Raw genomic sequence first — 19,381 nt, 5'->3', positions numbered from 1 at the left:
TTTTTAATTTAATTGAAAAAATAGTGTTATGCACTGCCTAGGAAATCTCACAGGGTGGCAGAAGCTGAGTAACATTTCCGTTCTCTGCGAGCTCTGCAGTACAGCATCTCATGTTGTTCACAATTTTGTGTGCTGTTCTTCTCATGTTAACATCAAGATGTTTTTTCCTGTGCCTATAGCGCAGAGGTTGAAACAAACCCTAGAGCCCTGTGACACAGAATATCCAGCCTTTGTTTCCGAGCGCACTATAAAGGAGACCACGGGGAATATTGCTTGCGATGACTGTTTCAAGTAAGCCCTTTCAATTTTTTTTTATACAACTGTTTGTGACAAAGCAATAAAACTGAATTATTCAAGGCTGTGTTGAAGAACGTACAAGTCTGTTGTGTTTTATCCTGTGTACTGACCTCTGTCAAGGTGTCGTTTCTCCTCTTACAGGGGTCACTTAAAACTTTGATGCTCTTAAATTAAAGCCGTGCCTATTACTTTCTACCAAAAAAATGTAAAAAAGGTAGAGGTTTATGTTAATTTCAAATAGTGAATGTTTTAATACTTTTCCTAAATGCGGGCAGCATTCTAAGGGCATAGGCTGTAAGATTTGCATTGAAAAGGTAAGTGCTGTTCAGTCTCCTGTCCAGGAGTGAAACCCTGCTGGATAGGTTAGGAATTCCCTTGTGGTAGAGTGAGAGCTGATTGTTTTACTGGAATGCCAAACAGAGTTTCCTTCTTAGAACTGTTAGTCTGAAAGAGTGGGAGACGATTAAATCTATTCTCCAAACTTTCAGTGCTGGGAAGCTGAGTTAATAATAACAAATCTCACATGACAGTGCTGTAATGTCATTTCTACCAGTGCTCCTGTAAACTCATCCCTTACAGAGCTAAAAGAAGAGGAAGATTTCAGTCTAGCTTTCTTCTTTCACACTGAAAAATGTGTTTTCTCTGCATTTGGTGCCCATGTGCCGTGCGTGACATTTTGACTGTAGTTCTGGTACATTTTAATTGTGAAATTGCATAGGTATTGCTTATGCAAATTTCTGTACTTTGATAAGTCTCTTAATTGGATTTCCTTTATGCTGAGAGGTTGTCATCGCCAGGGAGATTAGTATTTACAGCAATAATTTGTCTATCAATAGAAATGTCAGGAAGAATTTATAAGTTAAACAAAAACTGTTACAGCTCTTCCTTTCCAGGCTAAATCAATATGCAATTAGCAAATAAAGGTGAAAATTTCACTTTGAAGTCAATAGGTATGCTTCTGGACTTACTCCTAAATTTTCTTCTTGATATTTTCATTACTTTAAAACAGGAAACAGGAGTAAGTACACTGCAGATAAATTTTAAGTGCTAATATTCACTTTTCATTTGCTACTGACCAACTTTTAAGTAGAAGGAAATTGTTAATGTCTAGTATGAATAATTGGTTTTATATGGCTTTGTGGAATAGAAGTATGAGAGTGCTTTGTAAATTGATGCTCTGGAACCCTTTAAGTGCAACAATGGGTCCCACTGCCTGAAAAGTACAAGCTCAACAGAATCAAGCCGTGATTTTTCCACTTGACATATCAAATACAATGAAGGTTACACTGCTGTGAGTGCTTTGTGCCAACATTGTAGAATTTAAGCAGCTGTATTTTGTGATAATTTAACAGAAGGTTACTGAGAAGTTGTGCAACAAATTATCATGCAGTCCTGGAGGTGTTCCAGGCCAGGTTGGATGGGGTTTTCAGCACCCTGGTCTAGTGGAAGGTGTCCCTGCCCTGGCAGGGGGGCTGGAACCAGATGGTTTTTAAGGTCTCTTCAAACCCTAACCATTGTATGATTCTGTTTAAATATTGCAAACAGACATGATTCCATGCAAAGAAGATTAATTTAACAGGACTAGGTTTTCTCAAAGGAATGCAGATTTTAGTCTGTGTTCCTAGGTAACTTCAGGTCAAAGGAAATAAGTTTCAAAAATAATACAATTCTGCAATACTTGGAACGCACCAAGTTGGAAACTGAGTTTAGTGAAAATTATAGTATTTCAAAAATAATGCACTAAGATCTTTTTCATAGAAAAACATTTTGTGTTCCACTGTGGAAAAAAAAATAAAAGAAAACCCTGTAAGTTGCAAACTGATCTCAAGGCACCCATTATTTTTCTCCACAAGCAATGGCAAAACCTAAAGAAATAATCCAGAAGAACTATTAGATTCTCATGGGAAAGTTGTTCGTTATACCGTTTACCCACTGTCATTAACAATCTACAAATTGCATCTAAGATTGCAGACTGCATCGGATTCCAAATATTTTTGTTATAACCCAGGACACTTTCCCGCAGAACAGCTAAGGAATTTGACCCAAAGTCCTTTGTAGACCTACATCTTCTGACCCAGTTTTCTGTTTCATAGCCTCAGTACCAATAAATATTTTTACAAGCAAGTGTATTGCTTAATATTTGTAATTTAAGAATGATGGGCTCAATCAGTCAAAATTCAGATTCAATCTTTTATGTAGTAAGTCTGGAGCTGACCCTGTGTCCGCCGCTTAACCTGTGCAGCATCACTTTGAGCCAGTGGGGATTGTTTTCTGTGTCCTCCTTGGATCATGTTATAGGTTAATCTGTGATACATAATTGCAAATATTTATTACAAACACAAGAAGATAATTGTAAATATTTACCCGATTATGCACCCTGTTGAATACTTGAACTACTTGAAAGACATTAGAAAAGTCAGTATATTGTGAAGAGGCTTGCAGACAAAAGTTGTGCAAATACTCTGCTTTAAGCACGTTTGTGTCAAAAGATACCCCAGTCCCTGGCTTTTGTTCCTGCAGTGCCAGGCACTACTATAGAGCCCTTGTCTGAAAAAGGAGACTAAAAACAGTCTCTTAGTAGAAGTAAAAATGATGACTGATGTTAATTGAAACCATATAATGTTACTTAGATAAGACATTTTGGGGCACAAATACTGTGGTTTTGCTAACAAAGTCACAGTCATAGCCAGCAAGGTCACAGGGTGAGGGGCAGAGGCTCAGTTTTATTCTGTCGTGGGTGTGCTGTTACTGATCTTATAGAAATACTCTGCCCATGCACAGAGGGACAGTTACCAACTGCAGTACTGAAAATTCATAAACATTTCCAATCATAAATTTAATCGTGGGTACTTGGATTTAAACTGAAGTATCCTAAAATAAATCACACAGTAGAAAGGACTACCTGCTAATTACTTTTTTAATAACTGGCTCATGTTTACAGCCACCTTTGGGAGCTCATTCAATGGAAGGACACCTATACACTTAAGCAGGCTTTGAGTCAGGCACTAAATATATACAGATATATAAAATGAACTCCCTATATGTAAACTTATCTCTTACAAGCAAACTACTTTGGGATAAATTGCAACGTTTAAAAACGATCTTCAAAAATATAGGTTTTATTAAGAAAGCAGGAGCCTAAAAGAAAATAAGAATTAACATAAGAATGTCATTAGGGTCAGGGTTTGGCTGTCCCACCCCATAATTTGTTGTTATTCAATATCCCAATGATTATTAAATTAATCTGTTATTTAAACAGCAATCAAAAACAAGTCAACCCACATTTTCTAAGCACTGTCAACAAGAGAGAAAAAATGGGATTTTTTGAAAAATCTGAAATGGTTTCATATTTTCCAGTAAGCTATTCCTTTTTATAGCAAAAAAAAAAAAAAAACTAATAAAAAATAAACCCCATTACTTCTGAAAACTTATATCATAGACTGTTCTGTAACAGCCTCAATGTTGAAAGTAATTAATTGCTAAAGAGAAATATTTTTTCTTTATCAGTCTCAACTGGCACTCTTTCTGTGGAGTCAGAGCTACACTAATGACAGATGTACTTGGTATGTGCTTTAAAGGTCTTGTGCTGCTCAGAGATGAGTTTCTGATTAGACATTAAGCTTGAAGTTTTAGACTTATGCAAACCAATGTTCTTCAGCAATGCTCATTGGGTACCTCACCAGTTTTTGCTTTCTGGGGATCTCATCATAACAAATTTTAGTAGCACTAGAAGTGTCTAAGAAAAGAATCCTTAGAATGTCAAAGTTGTTATAAAATAGAATTGATGATGGCTGTTAAGATTTGAAATTGTTTGCCAGTCTTTTTAGTATATCCTCCCATCTCTTTGTAGAACAAACAAAAATGTTTTTGTCTAATTGCAAATCTCATTTATACATGAAAATTCAAATGTTTTCATTTAGCTTCATTTAGGAAAATACCATTAATTTCAGCTATAACTGCTATGAAGGTGAGTGTAGCAATTTAGTCATCGGACTATTTATACTTTATGTTAAAATTTCAAGGCTGCAAGGAGCCAGTTGAGTGCATAGTTGCCAAATTTGTGAGTTCACTGTAAAAACCGTGGGTATACAGATTAGGCAGCAGTTGCACAGTCAAATGCTTAAAAATTTGCCCTTTTAACCTCTCCTGTTCATGTGTGATGACATATTGGACTTGGATGAAGATCAAAAATCTGGCCTTACTTCCAAAAAATTCCCCTTCACTTTTAATTGCAGCGCTCATGGGTCTACAAGGTCAATACCAAAACCCCAAAGAAACAGTTTTGTTTCCAGTTAAACCTTTGTTCACAATCTTAAGACACAAAGAGGAAAGTAAATATAAGAAAGCCATATTGTCACTAGGGAAGCAAGGAAGCATTTAGGTACAATTATCTTAAGCCTGGGAAAGGTTTATTCATGTTTTATGCCAGATACGAAAGATTATTGCATTTACTTTACCTTGCTGGCCATCACATGTAAATTCCTGTTAAAATGTATAGGAACTACTTATTTGAATAAACACTGTCCCATGTATCATCTATTTGTCCCAAGAGAATGTTAGCAAGCAGACATTAAGTTAACAAGGAAAACCATCAAGAAACCAAATTGTTTCTCTTGCTTTCTCATAGACTGGGCATTGAATGCCATTTATTGTCAATAAAAGAGGTAGATGGCAATGGAGGTGTAGTTCAGGATGACACTGAACCCTTCATGTGGATTTATAATGGCAAATTTCAGACTTGTCCACTAAATACACAGATTTGGCAGTAACAGATAAATAACAACACAAATGAGATGCAGACTGCTCAGGGAATGAGTATATTAGTGTCAGGAGCAGTGCAATCTGCAGACGTTAAAATGGAAATGGTTTTTAAAACCCACTTAATCTCGAGACATACCACCATTTGCTAAAATATTTCCGCATTTCTTTCTCAGTAGAGGCTTGCCAAACTGCTGTACTTGATCATGTTTAAAATGTGAAAATAAATACACAGTTCAATTTCCCATGAAATAAATAATCATTTGCCTTTTCAGATGTAGTTAGTTTACTTCTAAACAAACCAGCTTGCCACATAAACCAGCCAAAGCATCCAGGGCCAATTTCTTCTCTTTCAACGCTCTATCGATGTGCATCGAATGTCCCTGTGTCTGTCCTCGGGCATTAAATTATAGTCAGTCTTCTAGAAGACATTTTGGATTGTATTCTTTTTTACTGTATCAGCCTTTTATGATCCTGAGGGAAATGCTGTCTCTATTTCCCCACCCTTGGCTGAGCCTTGTGTGTTTTTGCACTGTTCTTTTCCAGCAGCCGTGCCCGGTACCCGCGGGACGATGGCACGTGGATGGTTTGGACCCGTGCCCCTGCTGGGTCACAGGTGTGCTGCAGCCAAACTGCTCAGGACTGCTCTTCACAGTGCTGAACAGACCTCGATTTCTGAGAGCTTGCTTAGATGTGCATGGAGCTAAAGGAATATCTTCAAGGGAAACTCTGTATTTTGCATGCCTCAGCGGTTCATTGTTGAAGTCTCAAGGATCACAATCTAAGTATATGGAATTATCTTGCACTTCTCTTTTAAAAAGTAGATCTTCCAAACTTGAAGAATACTTATGTCTGTTAAAAAGTCTTTAAATCTGAGACAACAGCAGTATTTCTAGAAACTTATTTTAGCCAAAACCCCAACACTCTAGAAGATCCAAAAATACTTTTTCCTTGTTCTTTCCTTGTAAAAAGTATCAAATTATGCAATTTAAACTGCTAGAATTGTTTATTAAAGGTCTTTATACTTAGCTTAAAATGTTATATTGTGTGTTACCCACACTTCTCCACTTGCAGGCTGAGTAACTTTCTCTTCACTTCAAAGGCACCAGTGATTATAATGTTTGTCATGCAGGTGTAATTTAAAGTCACTGCATGGGCAATTTAATTCTACCCTTTGATAATGTATATTTTGAATGACCAGTTCAGGAAACACTGTAAATTACTATTTTCATTTAAGAAAAAAGGTATATAAAATAATAGGGCAAGACATATCTAAGTTACCAGGCAGGTCTGTGCCTGCCAGTCATCAGTTTAACAATCCCTTGGACAGTTTTCAAGGCTGGAGAATTTCTGTTTGCTTGGGGATTTTGGGTGGTATTTTTTTTTTTTTTATTTTTGTTGTTGGTTTTTTTTTTTTTTTTTTTTTTTTTTTTTTTTTTTTTTTCGTTTCAGAACATTTTTAGTATGCTTGCTGAATTCTGGAGCATTTTAGTTGTTTGTACACAGATTACCACCCTATGTCTCTTTCTGTAAGCACTGTAAAACCTTGGAATTTTAGTGAAAATGAAGTTTGGCTACAGGTTTTCTCTCACCAGTAGGATGAGATGTGCATTCTTTCTCTTAACTCCTCACTTCCAATAAAACCCCTGCAGGGAAATGTGATGATCTGCACCCATTCACTCTTCATAGATAAAATCAGTACTCCATTAAAATATAAATCATAATCTACTTAAAAGTTAGCTTAATTTTACATTTTGAACAAGCATTAATAAATATTAATGAAATTACAGATAGCAGCTGATGCAATGAAAGGATGCTTTTTAATGACAAGGGATTTAAAAAGTTGTATGTATGCTGTAATGTATAGAGCTCAGTAGTAATATATTTTATTTTTATTAACAATGGCTTGGGATAGGAAAAAATGGTTGAAATTGAGAAATGTTGCAATGAATTTTTAAAGCCGGGCACAGTTGTGAAGAATTGGTAATACTGGAACATTAATTTTAGTTTGTAATATATTCATATTATAGGCAGATGAAAAACAATGCAAACATGGTTTAGACATCTTTACATGGAGCAGTTTCCTTTTTAAAGGGTTTGGGATAGCCTAATGAATATTTTAAAGCCTTTAACTTAGAAAAACAGCATGAATCTTAAGATTTGAGAGACATGCAAGGAACATTTGTATATTATATAAAACAATACAGAGTTTTAGCTGGCTATGGAAAAGATGGCACATAGTGTGCTTGAGTCTTTCAGATGTGGCCTTCTCAGTCGTTGCTAAAGTTTATGTTCAGAGAAATAAATTAACAACATCCTTGCAAAACACACTGGACACATCCAATGAGGAGTTTAGCTCCAGGATTTATTACTCTTTTAATGTGAATCTCCTGGTCATTTCTGCTTTTTATACTTCATTTTTTGTTGTGCAGCTCCTTGCTAGAGTCATGTTGTTGATGAGACTTGACCTAAAGTTGTGGAAAAGAGTAGTTACCAATTCTTGCAATTAAATGTTACTTTTACAATGTCATATGATATCTGTGAGCTTTCCTAAACCAGAATTTATCAACTTGCTTTTTAATCTTAAAATTATATTTAGAACCTAGCTTAGAAATCATATAGCATTTTAAAAAACACAATCTGAGATGTCTCTCAATACAAACCACAACTACTTGTATAGAGCTAAAGAACTCTGCTAAAAACACATATTTGCTAACATGCTCTAGTGGAGCTGCATTTTTTGCCTGGATGTCTTCCCTGACCTCTCTGTTGTGGTCTTATTAACCAGGTGTCACTGCCAAAAGAAAAAGTCTTTAGCAGACCTCTGATATGATTTGCTTTGTGCAGTCACTGTGTCTCCTCTGTTGGTCACTGTGAGCACAGAACCAGGTACCAACCCTGCTTGTGGAGACCCCCACATATCACACAGCTTGGGTTTGTTCAGGGGTATGAATGCTGGCAAATATTTAAAGTTTGTTGGATTTCTGGTCTTGATTTCTTTGAAAAAATAAAAATTGCCAGTACATTTTAAAGCTGGAGGTCTGAAACTCTTCATTATCCTACACCTCGTATGGAAAGGTGGCTGCACTAGAAAGGTCACAAACAGTCCAATGCCTCACTACACTGAGGACCTTCTGTCATCCTAAAGGCTGTACACTCTAAGTTTTTGGATGTTTGCAGGATTCCTAGCATGCAGTTGGTCAAGTACTCTTGTCTGAGCATCAGTTAATTGAGATAGAATCCCCTCCTGGTGGGAAGTGAGGGGTTTCCAACCATGGCACAGCTCTGTGAGGCTCTGAGCACTCAGCAGCACAGCAATGGTGAGGATGACACTGCTCACCTAAATCCTCACTGCTGAACTTTGCTCTAAGTATCTTTGCACTGATACCAAATTGCACTACAGTCAGTCAGGCTGTATGTGGTGGCAATATTTTGCTAGCATGAGGTCAGGATCCAATTACAAGCCTGAGGCTGGAAGTTTATCTGCCTCTTTTCATGTGAGAGAACCATTAGCTGATTTTTTTATACACTGCTCCAGCTCTCAGAAATGTTGTTATTGGCATATATGTTATTTTTATAAATTGCATTAAATATTACATTCTGTATCATCATTTATTTGGAAAGAAAAAAAAACATGAAAAAACACAAAAACCAAGTAGCACAACTTGACTGTGATATAAACATTTCATTCATTCATTGCAAAAATGTGATAAGCGAGGGAGATGTGGGTTGGAAATGTGGCCAGCAGCCTGGAAAGCACATGATAGGAGTTGGGAAACAGCAAAGTGGATATCTGCACTTCAGCTGAATGCTTAAAGTTTGTTCCAGACCATTAGGGTTGAACGTTTGCAACCAACAGTTTTGTGAGTAACACATATTTGAGTGCAGTGTGCACAATATTTTCCATTTACTCTGCCCTCATGCTGGTTTTTTTTTTTCTCTAAAATATAGGAAAGATTACATTTGACAGATGTGAAATGTAATCCCAAAGTTACAACTCATCTTAATCCAAAATACTCCAAGTTCATTAATGGAGGTTTGCAGGCAAAAAATACACTGAAAGAGCCAGAGGGAGAAGGCTGAGTTTACAGTGATGCTCAAGAGCCAGAGTGGCCACTGAGGGCTATCTAAGTTGAGTTCCATGGAAAATTAGACACTTCCTCACATCTTTGCATTTGTTTAGGTTGCCAATTTGAAAATATTGCACTGTTTATTTCAGTTCAAGCTACTCACAGTGAAAAAGTCTACCGTGCTTTGTAGGATTTGTCTGCCTGAGCAAACAAGTGGTATTTAAAGGATCTTTCCTACTGTCACACGAAAATGATTAACATGATTATGTATGTGCAGGAGGGACATTTGCTAACACAGTACCCTGACATTCTACTCATAATTTGATTTTAAGTCCCACAGTCATCACTGTGACATTAAACGATAATAGTAGCGTTCCAGTGGTCATTAAGGAAAAAAATTGAAAATACATACATGGATTTTTTTTGCCCTTAAATCAGGCTGCTAAACCTCCTGAGCATGGAATTAAAAGTGAATCCGAGCAGTGATTAAAATATTTATATTACTAAAATCCTGCCTAAGCCATGTGTTTGTCATGACCACATATTCTACTGCAGAGTGTCTGTTGTTACAAAGACAGATATAACAGCCAGGTATTTTTGTAAAATTAAAATAGAACACTGATTATAAAATACATATAGATATAGCAATGGCATGTAGATCAGTTATTACTTATGACTAAGGGTTTTTTTTTAATTAAAGTGCAATAATGAAGTATTTCTGTGAGAAAAAAAAAGAATTTTTAACAGGAAACACAGCATTGTTTTTAAACAAGTTTAATTGCTTTTAGTGTTGTTGCTGTGTTCAAATCCTCCCCAAATTACAATTAAATAACTTCCATCCTTCAGTATAATGAGAAGATATTCTCTCTAAATGTTCTGGTCCCACAAGCACAGTTTTATCCTGTGTCTTCCGAGTTCCATGCTGCTTGACATTAGTTCTGTTCCCTCTAACACTTCTCAGCCTTTGCAGCTCTTTGAAGATAATAGGGAGCCATGGATCTGAAAATCAGAGAATTCTGAATGCTCTCAGGAAGTTCCCTGCCATTCTTTGTTGCTGAAACAAGTCTTGTAGCAGTGTCAGTAGCCCCCAGAGCTAATGGCAGCAGGGCTGCAGGCCAGGAAAAGGAAAATAGTCCTGTGCAAATGACCAAGAAATGGTGGTGTTTGGGATCCTCAGTCTGAACAACCCATTATCACTGTGCCTGCTCTTACAGCTGCCTGGCCCACACTCAGGTCCATACAAAATATGCTGAGTTGAACCAGTTTCCCTAAGATTCACTGTGCTGGGGCTGTGGAAGTGGCTGCTCATTAGCAGGGAAACCTCACGTCTGTGTTCAGTTTACATCCTGTCCAAAATTTAACACCAGTGGACAAGGAAATGGATTACCTCTCCTGCATGGAAATACAGAGACTAAGCTGCTAACTGTAATATTGATTTCCTTTAAGAGCAGATGCTCTAGTCAAATGGTGGAGAGTAAACAACCTAAAGGTTAGGTTTGCTTAGCTGGACGAGACACATCTCTGGTGTGTCTGAAATAGAATTACCTCAGCTTTGCCTGTTATTGATCCAGCTATGCTAGGAAAGGAAAGGGGAAGCCAACAGCATTTCAGACACAAGGTGTAAAGCTTGCCACATACAGATTTTGGACCATATGATTGAGGTATTTGTAGTGAAGCAATGGCCTGCATTAAGAAGGGAAATCAGTGACTCACAGAAGTACGTGATCTGCAAGTTGGCCAGTGAGCAGGACCTGGTCTGTCAGGAGATACAACAGCCAGGAAGGAAAAAAGGCACAGCTCTGCCTTGCTCCTGCTGGGCCTTGCTTCCATCAACATGGGAAATGCTCCAAAATCTCTAAGGAGACAGACTGCAGAGGCCTCATGGCAAAGCCACCTCCTGCAGCAGCAGCAAACCTGCTTCCCTAGATCCCTGTCACTGCTTGTCCTGTCGTTCCTGTCCTTTCCTCCATCTTGGAACATCTTCCTCCTTTTCCAGAGAGGTTTGTCCCTCTCCCAGTTGCCTCAAACACTTTGCCACCCAGGGGTTCAGAGACAGAAAGATGAAAGAGAAAGAAGTGTGGAGAGAAGGCAGTGCTGCAAGGGTAGTGTCAGCTCAGTCCCTGCTTCTGTACTGTATATATTCTAATTATTTCTCCTCACAGAAGAAAGCAATTCTTATAATGTGAATTTTGGGAATTAGGTTGGGGATTTTGATTTGTTTGGGGTTTTTTTTTTAAGCATAGTCTGGGGAAGAAATTATAACAATAGAATATATAACTCTTTAAAGACCTTTAGACTTTTACATATACAAATAAAAGGGAGAGATTCCAATTTAAATTTAAACCAAAAAAACCCAACGAACAAAGCAGAAAAAACCCAACAAACCAGATCTGAATGTAATGTGCTGGCTCTCTAAGAATAGGTGTTGTAGCTCACACTGAGCTTTAGGTGTCATGTTTCACGCTGTCCAGGACACATTTCTCTTCAGGATCACTGTCCATGTTAGAGAGAAGGACCCTCCTGCAGAGGATGACTCAGATCCCCAAAGCCAAGCTCCTGCCCTGAATTATCCTTGAATAGTCTGAGTCTCTATTCTTGAATAGTCTGAGGCCAGAGTTGGAGGTGCTCACCCTTCTAATGCAGGAACCTGAGTTATGTGCTCAAAGGCAGCACATCACATAACTTACACTACAGCGCTGTTGTGATGCTTTCCAAGTTATAGGCTGTCTAAAGGAGTTAGAAAGAGCTGATTATCTGTGGGAAGAGTCATTTAGCCACCAGACACGCATTAAAAGTGTGCTTTCTTACCATGCCTTGAGAAGAATGACTACCAAATATAATTATGAACACAGCAGTACTTGAAGTCCAAGTCTCTTTCTTTATAATTGCACAATGAAAAATTAATTTTCAAGGAACAGATTAATAAGTATTGTTTTTGAGCAAATATTTTCTACTTCCAATTAAAACATGAAGCTGTTTTTTTTTTCCAAAGTCAATTTGCATTTTATTTGTGCACATTTTTTATATGGACCAAAACCAAAAGAGGTTAAAAAGAAACAGATACTGTGTATGCAACATGACAAAACTGTCATGTAACACTCTGACTCAAAATACAGAGTTCCTTGCAGACTTACTCCCTGTTGTTATTTTTTCTTCATTAACAAAATAGTTGGGCGTAACTAGATTTTCTTCCTCCCTCTCTGTCTACCTCTTTCAAGTATTAAATTTCTTCCTTCCTCACCTTCCCCACAAAGTCAAGAAACAGTTTGTTTTCAGGTCTGTTTTAAGTCTCTGAACCTGCACATCAAATAAACCAAGCTAGTTCCTCAGTAGTTGAAAGATGGAGGAGAAATTATTAATAAGCTCCTTATTGAGTCAATGTAGCTTCTACAGGAACCCCAACAGTTTAGTCTGTTTCATATTTGGAGATGTATGTAAGTCTATTCCTGTGCTGCCCCTATTGAAAGATGGTGATGATACTGCAGTGGACGAAAAGGATTCAAATCAAAAGATTTACACTACTTAAAACAAAAATGGCTCTATCCTTTAAATGTGAAACATTCTCCATAATAATAAGGCACTTAAACATAGACTTACTTTTGATTGTTAAAGCAGCAATAAAGTTCAGCCAAACCCCTTACTCAGTCCTTGAGAGCTGGTTTCCATATTACCAGGGACACAAATGCCAGCTTAAGCCAGCAGGTGTTCAGAAATGGTTATTGTAAGAGAACCTTTAGAGACTCACAGTGGATCTCACAGAAAGATAATACCATTTTCCCTACTTTGTCAGCGACTTCATTTCTCACTGCAGCCATGGAAGCTGTTTGCTGGAGGTTTTTCTCCCTTGCAACAGAGCCTTGGCGTACACAGTGAAGTATTTTGGTGGAATGTCTCAGTCTCTGAAAGGCTTTGGTCTGACTGTGTTTGTGCACCTTTTGTTTTCTCTGAATGTTTGGTTCCTGGGACTTACTGGCATGAATGTTCAAAATGAATTTCAAAGATGCATATGCATGTCACCATGGGAACTGAAGGCTGGTCTCAAAGAGCAGAGCTGCTGCTGGGATGATTGTGTGCTTTATCCACTTTGGGCATGGAAGCAGTGCCATGTGAATTATCTGAATAGTCACACAGCAACTGTGGTGGTTACAACTGGCACAAACTTCTTCGCCACTGATCTGGTGAGGGTAGGAACATCTCATGACTGTGAAATAATCTTAAATTACAGCAGCTGAAAGAGGTATATTTTGTTTGTGCAAACTGTTAATAGAAAAGAAAGCTAAAATGGACATTTTTTGCCCTTATTTATTTGCTCAGCTCAATCTTGGTCTTGAATTCTCTGTCTTCAATTGTTGTTATGTTGGCTTTACAACTTCATTTGCAGATTATGTTTGAGAATTGTGTAAGGGGAACATCCATATACTGCTTGATGGAAAGAAAACATTTTCTTTTAAAATTACTTCTAGTGGGAGGATGAGAAGCCAGTTGTTTCACTTTTCAAGATATTAATTAAGCTGTTATTGTGCACTAAGGAAAAAAAATGCCACAGTGAGCCAAAAGTTTCAGTGTTTCATGATTCTTAATTGCTCTCTGACAGCCACCATTACCTTAGACACTTCACAAACTTCTGTACTAGAAGTTTGTACAGAAACTGTAGGTCTGTAAGAATATTCACTGTTTGGTAAACGGGGTCAATGTACTTAGTTGATGCCTATGATGTAATTCCTAAGGTAGCAAAGAGGGGTTTTTACTTAACTAATATATTGCTCTTTGAACTTCCTTTAATTCCTAATTTCCATCAGTCAGTGCAGGTACTGCATTCCCCAAATTGATGAAGTCAAAAATTATGAAGGCTTGCAGTAATCAAGCAACACAGAAAATTTTGCTAGACTTCATAGTTTAGTTGTGTAGTAATTTATTCAGCATCATAGTTCTGTACTTGAAACATTCTTCTGGATTAAGTGCTTTCATCCCAGCTAAGTGAAGTGATGGGAGTTTTTCTTCCCCCCTCTCTAGTTTGAGGAAGGAATAGCCTTCTACTGCACAGCCCTTATGGCACCTCAAAGTGGGTGAAAGAAAAATCAGAATGGGAAATTGCCCAGCTTTCATGAGCTGGCATCTTTAAACCTGGCTGCTTTCCACAGGCTTCAGTGTTCACCTGGGGACTCACAAAAAGGGCTGTCACAAAAGGGCTTGAATTTGGGCACACCACAGGTAAAACAGAAGATTAATTACTCCCTGTTCAGCAAAAAGAAATTAATCATTTAACATCCAATTAATTGTTAAAGCATTTTATGCCCATCAGGTTCTTTTCTGTGCTAGTTTTAAAGATACAATGAATATGTTTCAGACTGCACAAAATGCAAATTGTGCCAATTTCTGGCAATAAAAGTAATGGTTTTTCTATCCTTTACTGTTTGATTTATTCATAGCTGTTTTGAGAAATTCGTGCAGTACAATTTTGGTGCTATTGCCTGCTAAAGATTTTTCCTCCTTTCCTTTTATTGGCCCCATTTCTCCCACACACAAATCCACAAAGCCACAGATGCTCCATTACAATGATGTCAGTCTTGCTACATGCTCCAGCTGTTTGGTAGGTACGTTTATAAAGTTCAGCCTTTTACATTATGCCATAAATGTATATTTCATGTATAAACATAAAGTTAACATATTGCAGATCACTCTAAGTGTAATTTTAATGGAGGTTCAGTAAGTTTAAAAAATACTGAAAAGCATTTAATCTTTCCGTTGGCAACATTTTTATAGTAAGTTTTCCAAATTTTTTTTCTTAGGCTAGGTTTAAATATTCCCTGCCCTCTCTGCTATTTCATCTTCTGTGATCTTTGGAAAAAGCAGGGAGTTATTATAGTAAGACAATATGTATTTTAAAGAAAGATGTCTGAGGAAAAATATGTTTCTCTCCACATTTTCTTGGTGCTCAAACCCTCACTTAGCATTCTGTACATTTACCAGCCAACCACACTGCAAAACACCTAATTCTTGGAGTTGCCAGCTTTCAGTGATATTCTATATGGCCAATATGCTGCTGATAGGATGTATAAATCCTAAAAGATTGTTTCAAAATTTCATGAAGAATTGGATCTGAGCTTAAAGCCATTCTTTGTATTGTGTCCTGAGTTTCAAAGGAAAGGCTAAACAGTGTCTATTTGGCTCTGCCTTTTGCCCCTTTTCTCTTTGGTAAGTGCTTAAGGGTTCAGCTCACTGAAACGGTGCATCATTGACTGGTGCCCACAGGATCCTTCCCAGGTCTCCCCTGGGTGCCTTCCTTCTTACAAGAAATGTCTTTATTTTTTTGCTCTCCCTTTGAGTTGCCTACTTTGTCTTTATTTGAATGTGGTGCTGTTATCACCATATTTATACCAGATAGTCATTATTCTAAAATAAATCACTATGGAAAATTTGAGGCCTAATCTCTGTTTTGTTGGCTCAGTAATAAAATGGCTCTCAAGAGGACAGATGAAAGCTGAGATCAGGAGCTGCTGGTGCTTCAAGCAAGACCCAGAGTGCACAAAAGCCCTAATACAACTCTAGAGACTCAAGTTTGGGACTGTGAGCTGTCAGTGTGTGGCTGCAGAGGAACCTTCATTAGTGTTGTGGATCTGTTCCATTCCACACTGTACATACATAAAAGTCTGATAAACTCCTAACAGGAACCAGTGGCTCAGAAATGCTGATAATGTCACCATTATTTGTTTTCTTTTTAATTTTCAGGTCTTTTGTTATCCAGCAGATCCCAAGTAGCAACCTTTTCATGGTGGTAGTAGATAATGAATGTTTTTGTGATTCTATCCCACCAATTACCATGGCACCTATAGAAATAAGATATATCCTTTTATTTACAAACTGGTCAGAAGAGATTCAAGATGCAAATACTGAAAAACTTCTTATCACATAAAACTTGCATTGCATGACATCGTCACCCATTATATGTGCTGTTTGAAATTAAGCCTGGGAATATGTTCTCACAATTTTTTCAATGAGAATTCACTTTTTTTTTTTTCTTTTTTGTACAGCCAATATGAATTAAGCAAGCACACTTACATGGATCTTATGTAGCATAAGGTCATGGTCATCTTTAGACAGCTGAACATCTTTCAAATTAGGCACTAAGTATGTAATTTTCTTATAAGGATGGACCTCCCTCTAACATTGATATCTTTTTATTTAAGGTTTGACTGGAGCATTGAAAATGTTTCAGAATCTGGCTTTCCAAAACTACAAAAATTTAGCAAAATAAATATATGACTTGATTTTTTGGTTGCCCCACTTCCTATTTTTTTTTTGCTGCTCTGTAGTTCAGGTAGTTCAGGATTAGTTTTTTCCCATAAGTTGGAATTTGTCAAAAGCAACCTGTAGTCTGCTTTTATTGCAGACTTATGAAAAGACAGGTCAGCAGTGTAGGTGCACACATGCTGTTGAAAACACAGATCACAGAGAGGAAAGTGCTAGAATCACTTTCTTTTCTTTGTGGTGACCACACATATCACCTTGGGGTTTTAATGAGGAGGAAGAAAGGAGCTGAAAGATTTTCACTGTATTCATTTCAAAACACTCCCATGAGAATGTAATGCTCAGAGCATCTCTCCTTAACTGCCCTGTACATAATGAATCCCTGAAATGTGAGCGGTTAAAATCTCAGAAGATAAGAAGGCGCCCAGAATCTTGTCATGGATTTCACCCTGAAGTAAGTTTCTATCTGCTTTTCCTTTCTTTTGGACTCTGGTAAATTTTTTATTTCTTTGAAAATGATTAATAGGAAAAGTATCTTCCAAGATGAAATGCTGGGAAATATTCAGAAGACTCAGAAGCCAGGGAAGTGAGGGATATTGTAAGTGCTACAAGTCTTTTTTGTACACATGTAGACAATGCCTTGGGTTGCTGCTTTTGCAGACTGGTTTGTATCATGTCAGAGAATGTGGTAGGGTGTGAGCACTGGCAGCCAGGAATATCTGAGAACTTACTCTGGCTCAAGCAGTGACCACACAGGATTCCTTGTTAGAGATGCCTGGGAACTTTATGCTGTTAATGTTTGCTTCAGTAATTAGCTTCAGTATCATACCTGTCATGCTATAGTCGTTATGCTCACCCAAAATATTGCTTGGGAGGGATAATGACTCCTCCACTACATTATTTACTGCTCTGTGTTCTGCATAATGCTCTCACACAGTGCCAAGGAGAGCTGACAGAGACCAGGATGTGATTCCAGTGGCTTGTACAGCATAGGTTCATTGACATCCTTTTTACTCTGGAGTAACTTTAATTTCTGCCTCTGCTGATATAATGCATTGTATAACAAGATCTAAAGTATAAAGTGGAGGGGATGGTGTTGTGCTTGTTGTTTCAGCCTAGAACCTAAACTTGTTCAACTCAATATGTGTACTTGCATTACTTCCTGAATATATTTAATTTATGGTCTTTGTTGTTTGCATCAGTGCTCTTATGCTTATGTTTGCTAAAAAATCATGCGTCATAATTGACTGTAGTGGCTTGTATTTATTTTCCTTTCTTGTTTTATTTTCTTTAGGAAAATGCAAGAGAATGTGGCGGTGTCTCAGGCCTTAGTGCTAAACCTTCTCTTGTTCTTCTTCCTCTGCTATTGATGATTTTCTCCAGGTGACATTGACTGATGTGTTCAACTGGCATGCTAAAACATGGATAAACTGTGAACTGGGAAATGGTGCAACATAGAGGACATGAAATATAGTCAGAGCATCAGCATTTCATGATTTTAAACTGTTGGTGATATAAATTCTTAAAGATGTGTTGAAAAAAGATTTATCTTTTTACTTTGCAAGTCATGCAGATGTGAATTTGGCATATGGCAGTCATGATTCATCAAAAAAGGACTTGGTAGATAGAGGTGACCATTGCTTTGTCCCATTGAAAACAATTTAAACTGTGTACTTTTTTCAATAAAGTATATTAAAATCACAGTTTCAGAGTGTATTTTAAGTATGCTAATATATTTGTTCAAATAATGAATGATGGGAAGAAAATAAAATAAATGGATGATATTTTATTATGCTTTTAGCCTCTTTCTGAAAAAAATCGGAGAAGGAAATGGGGACTTGGCTTTTACAATAAGGCAGAATAGCTTTTATTAACAAGTTAAGGAAACACCTGTGTGTGTATGAAGCTGAGCAGGTAATATATGGTGCTGAATTATAAAGAAGGTTTGGTTTCTGGAAATAGCCATAAAATATCTTACCTGCATTTAGAAAGTGAGTCAAAGCCTTATTAAAGCCTTCTAACTTAGGCAAGCTTTGGGTCAAATTGGTTGATTTGGCTGCAGATGGCATAAATCAAATACTTTTCATCTATAGGAATAGGAAGATATGTAGAATAGCCCAGATCAAGGGGTGACACTGTTCTCGTGTTCTCATCTCCTGTCAGACAGGAGAAGCTCATTATAAGGAAAGTGATAAGCAGAGAAAGACAGACTTGCAACACATCTGTGTCAGCAGAAACCATTATTGATTTTCACTGAGTGTCCCTGTTGGTAGGCAAAGATCTAGACCAATATGTTTTTATTCCAGGCCTTACATTCTTCTTTGTAAGGGAAATGAGGTAGTAAAGACGAGCATATTCCTTTTGCAATTGGCAGCAAAGTCCCTGCTGTGGATATATTTGCTGAAGATCTTTATCTTTGAGCTATGATAGTCTCAGTTTGTCTTTGGAGTTTTATAGAATGCTGTCAAAGGATAACCTGTCCTTCTAACAATATGGTAGTTTAAATGCAAAATAAAATACCACTGCTCTAAATCTGGTGCTTGGAGACTGCAGTTTCCTGGTTGGGTGTAAGTTTGCTTTCAGCCTTAGATAAATGCTAAGCAGATTTGCTGTGTATCTTGGTTGGGAACAGGGAGCTGGGCCACTGAGAGGGGCTTTGTTTTAAAGAATTCTACTCAGCTTGTAAGGGGAAGAACTAGTAAAACAAAAATTCCACTCCAATGCTTTAATGGGTTCAAATGCACTTGTACTTCCTCTGATTCTGAAACCATACAGGTCTTTGTACTCATAAATTTCTTTTCCTCATGGTTTCTTTTTCCTTTTTTTTTTTTTTTTTTTTGAGTGTTTTCCTACAGACTTCTTATTGGTCTCAAAATCTCTCACTATGGAATAATTTTCCAGCTGACATTCAGTCAAACTGTTGTCCTCGTGACATATTTTGTTTACTAAGCAAATCGGGAACTCAAGGCATTTTCTCCACTTGGGCTGACATGGACATCCTGCTCTTC

The 19,381-nt window shown here is 37.4% G+C and overlaps 1 protein-coding gene across 1 annotated transcript in view; it reads left to right on the top strand.

Moving 5' to 3' along the window:
- CACNA2D3 (calcium voltage-gated channel auxiliary subunit alpha2delta 3) overlaps window positions 1-18,162 on the top strand; it is a 389,866-nt gene extending 371,704 nt beyond the window's left edge. The window contains exons 35-38 of the mRNA XM_053989736.1: window positions 180-291; window positions 15,855-15,967; window positions 16,745-16,827; window positions 17,668-18,162. Of these exons, the coding sequence (XP_053845711.1) occupies window positions 180-291; window positions 15,855-15,967; window positions 16,745-16,827; window positions 17,668-17,760 (401 nt within the window). The 3' untranslated portion in view covers window positions 17,761-18,162. The remainder of the gene's footprint in view (window positions 1-179; window positions 292-15,854; window positions 15,968-16,744; window positions 16,828-17,667) is intronic.
- The last annotated feature ends 1,219 nt before the right edge of the window (window positions 18,163-19,381 follow it).

Source organism: Vidua macroura, chromosome 13, assembly GCF_024509145.1.
Source record: "Vidua macroura isolate BioBank_ID:100142 chromosome 13, ASM2450914v1, whole genome shotgun sequence".
Taxonomy (NCBI): Eukaryota; Metazoa; Chordata; class Aves; order Passeriformes; family Viduidae; genus Vidua; species Vidua macroura.
The sequence above is the reverse complement of the archived record's forward strand: the minus strand, read 5'-3'. Positions and strand labels throughout refer to the sequence as shown.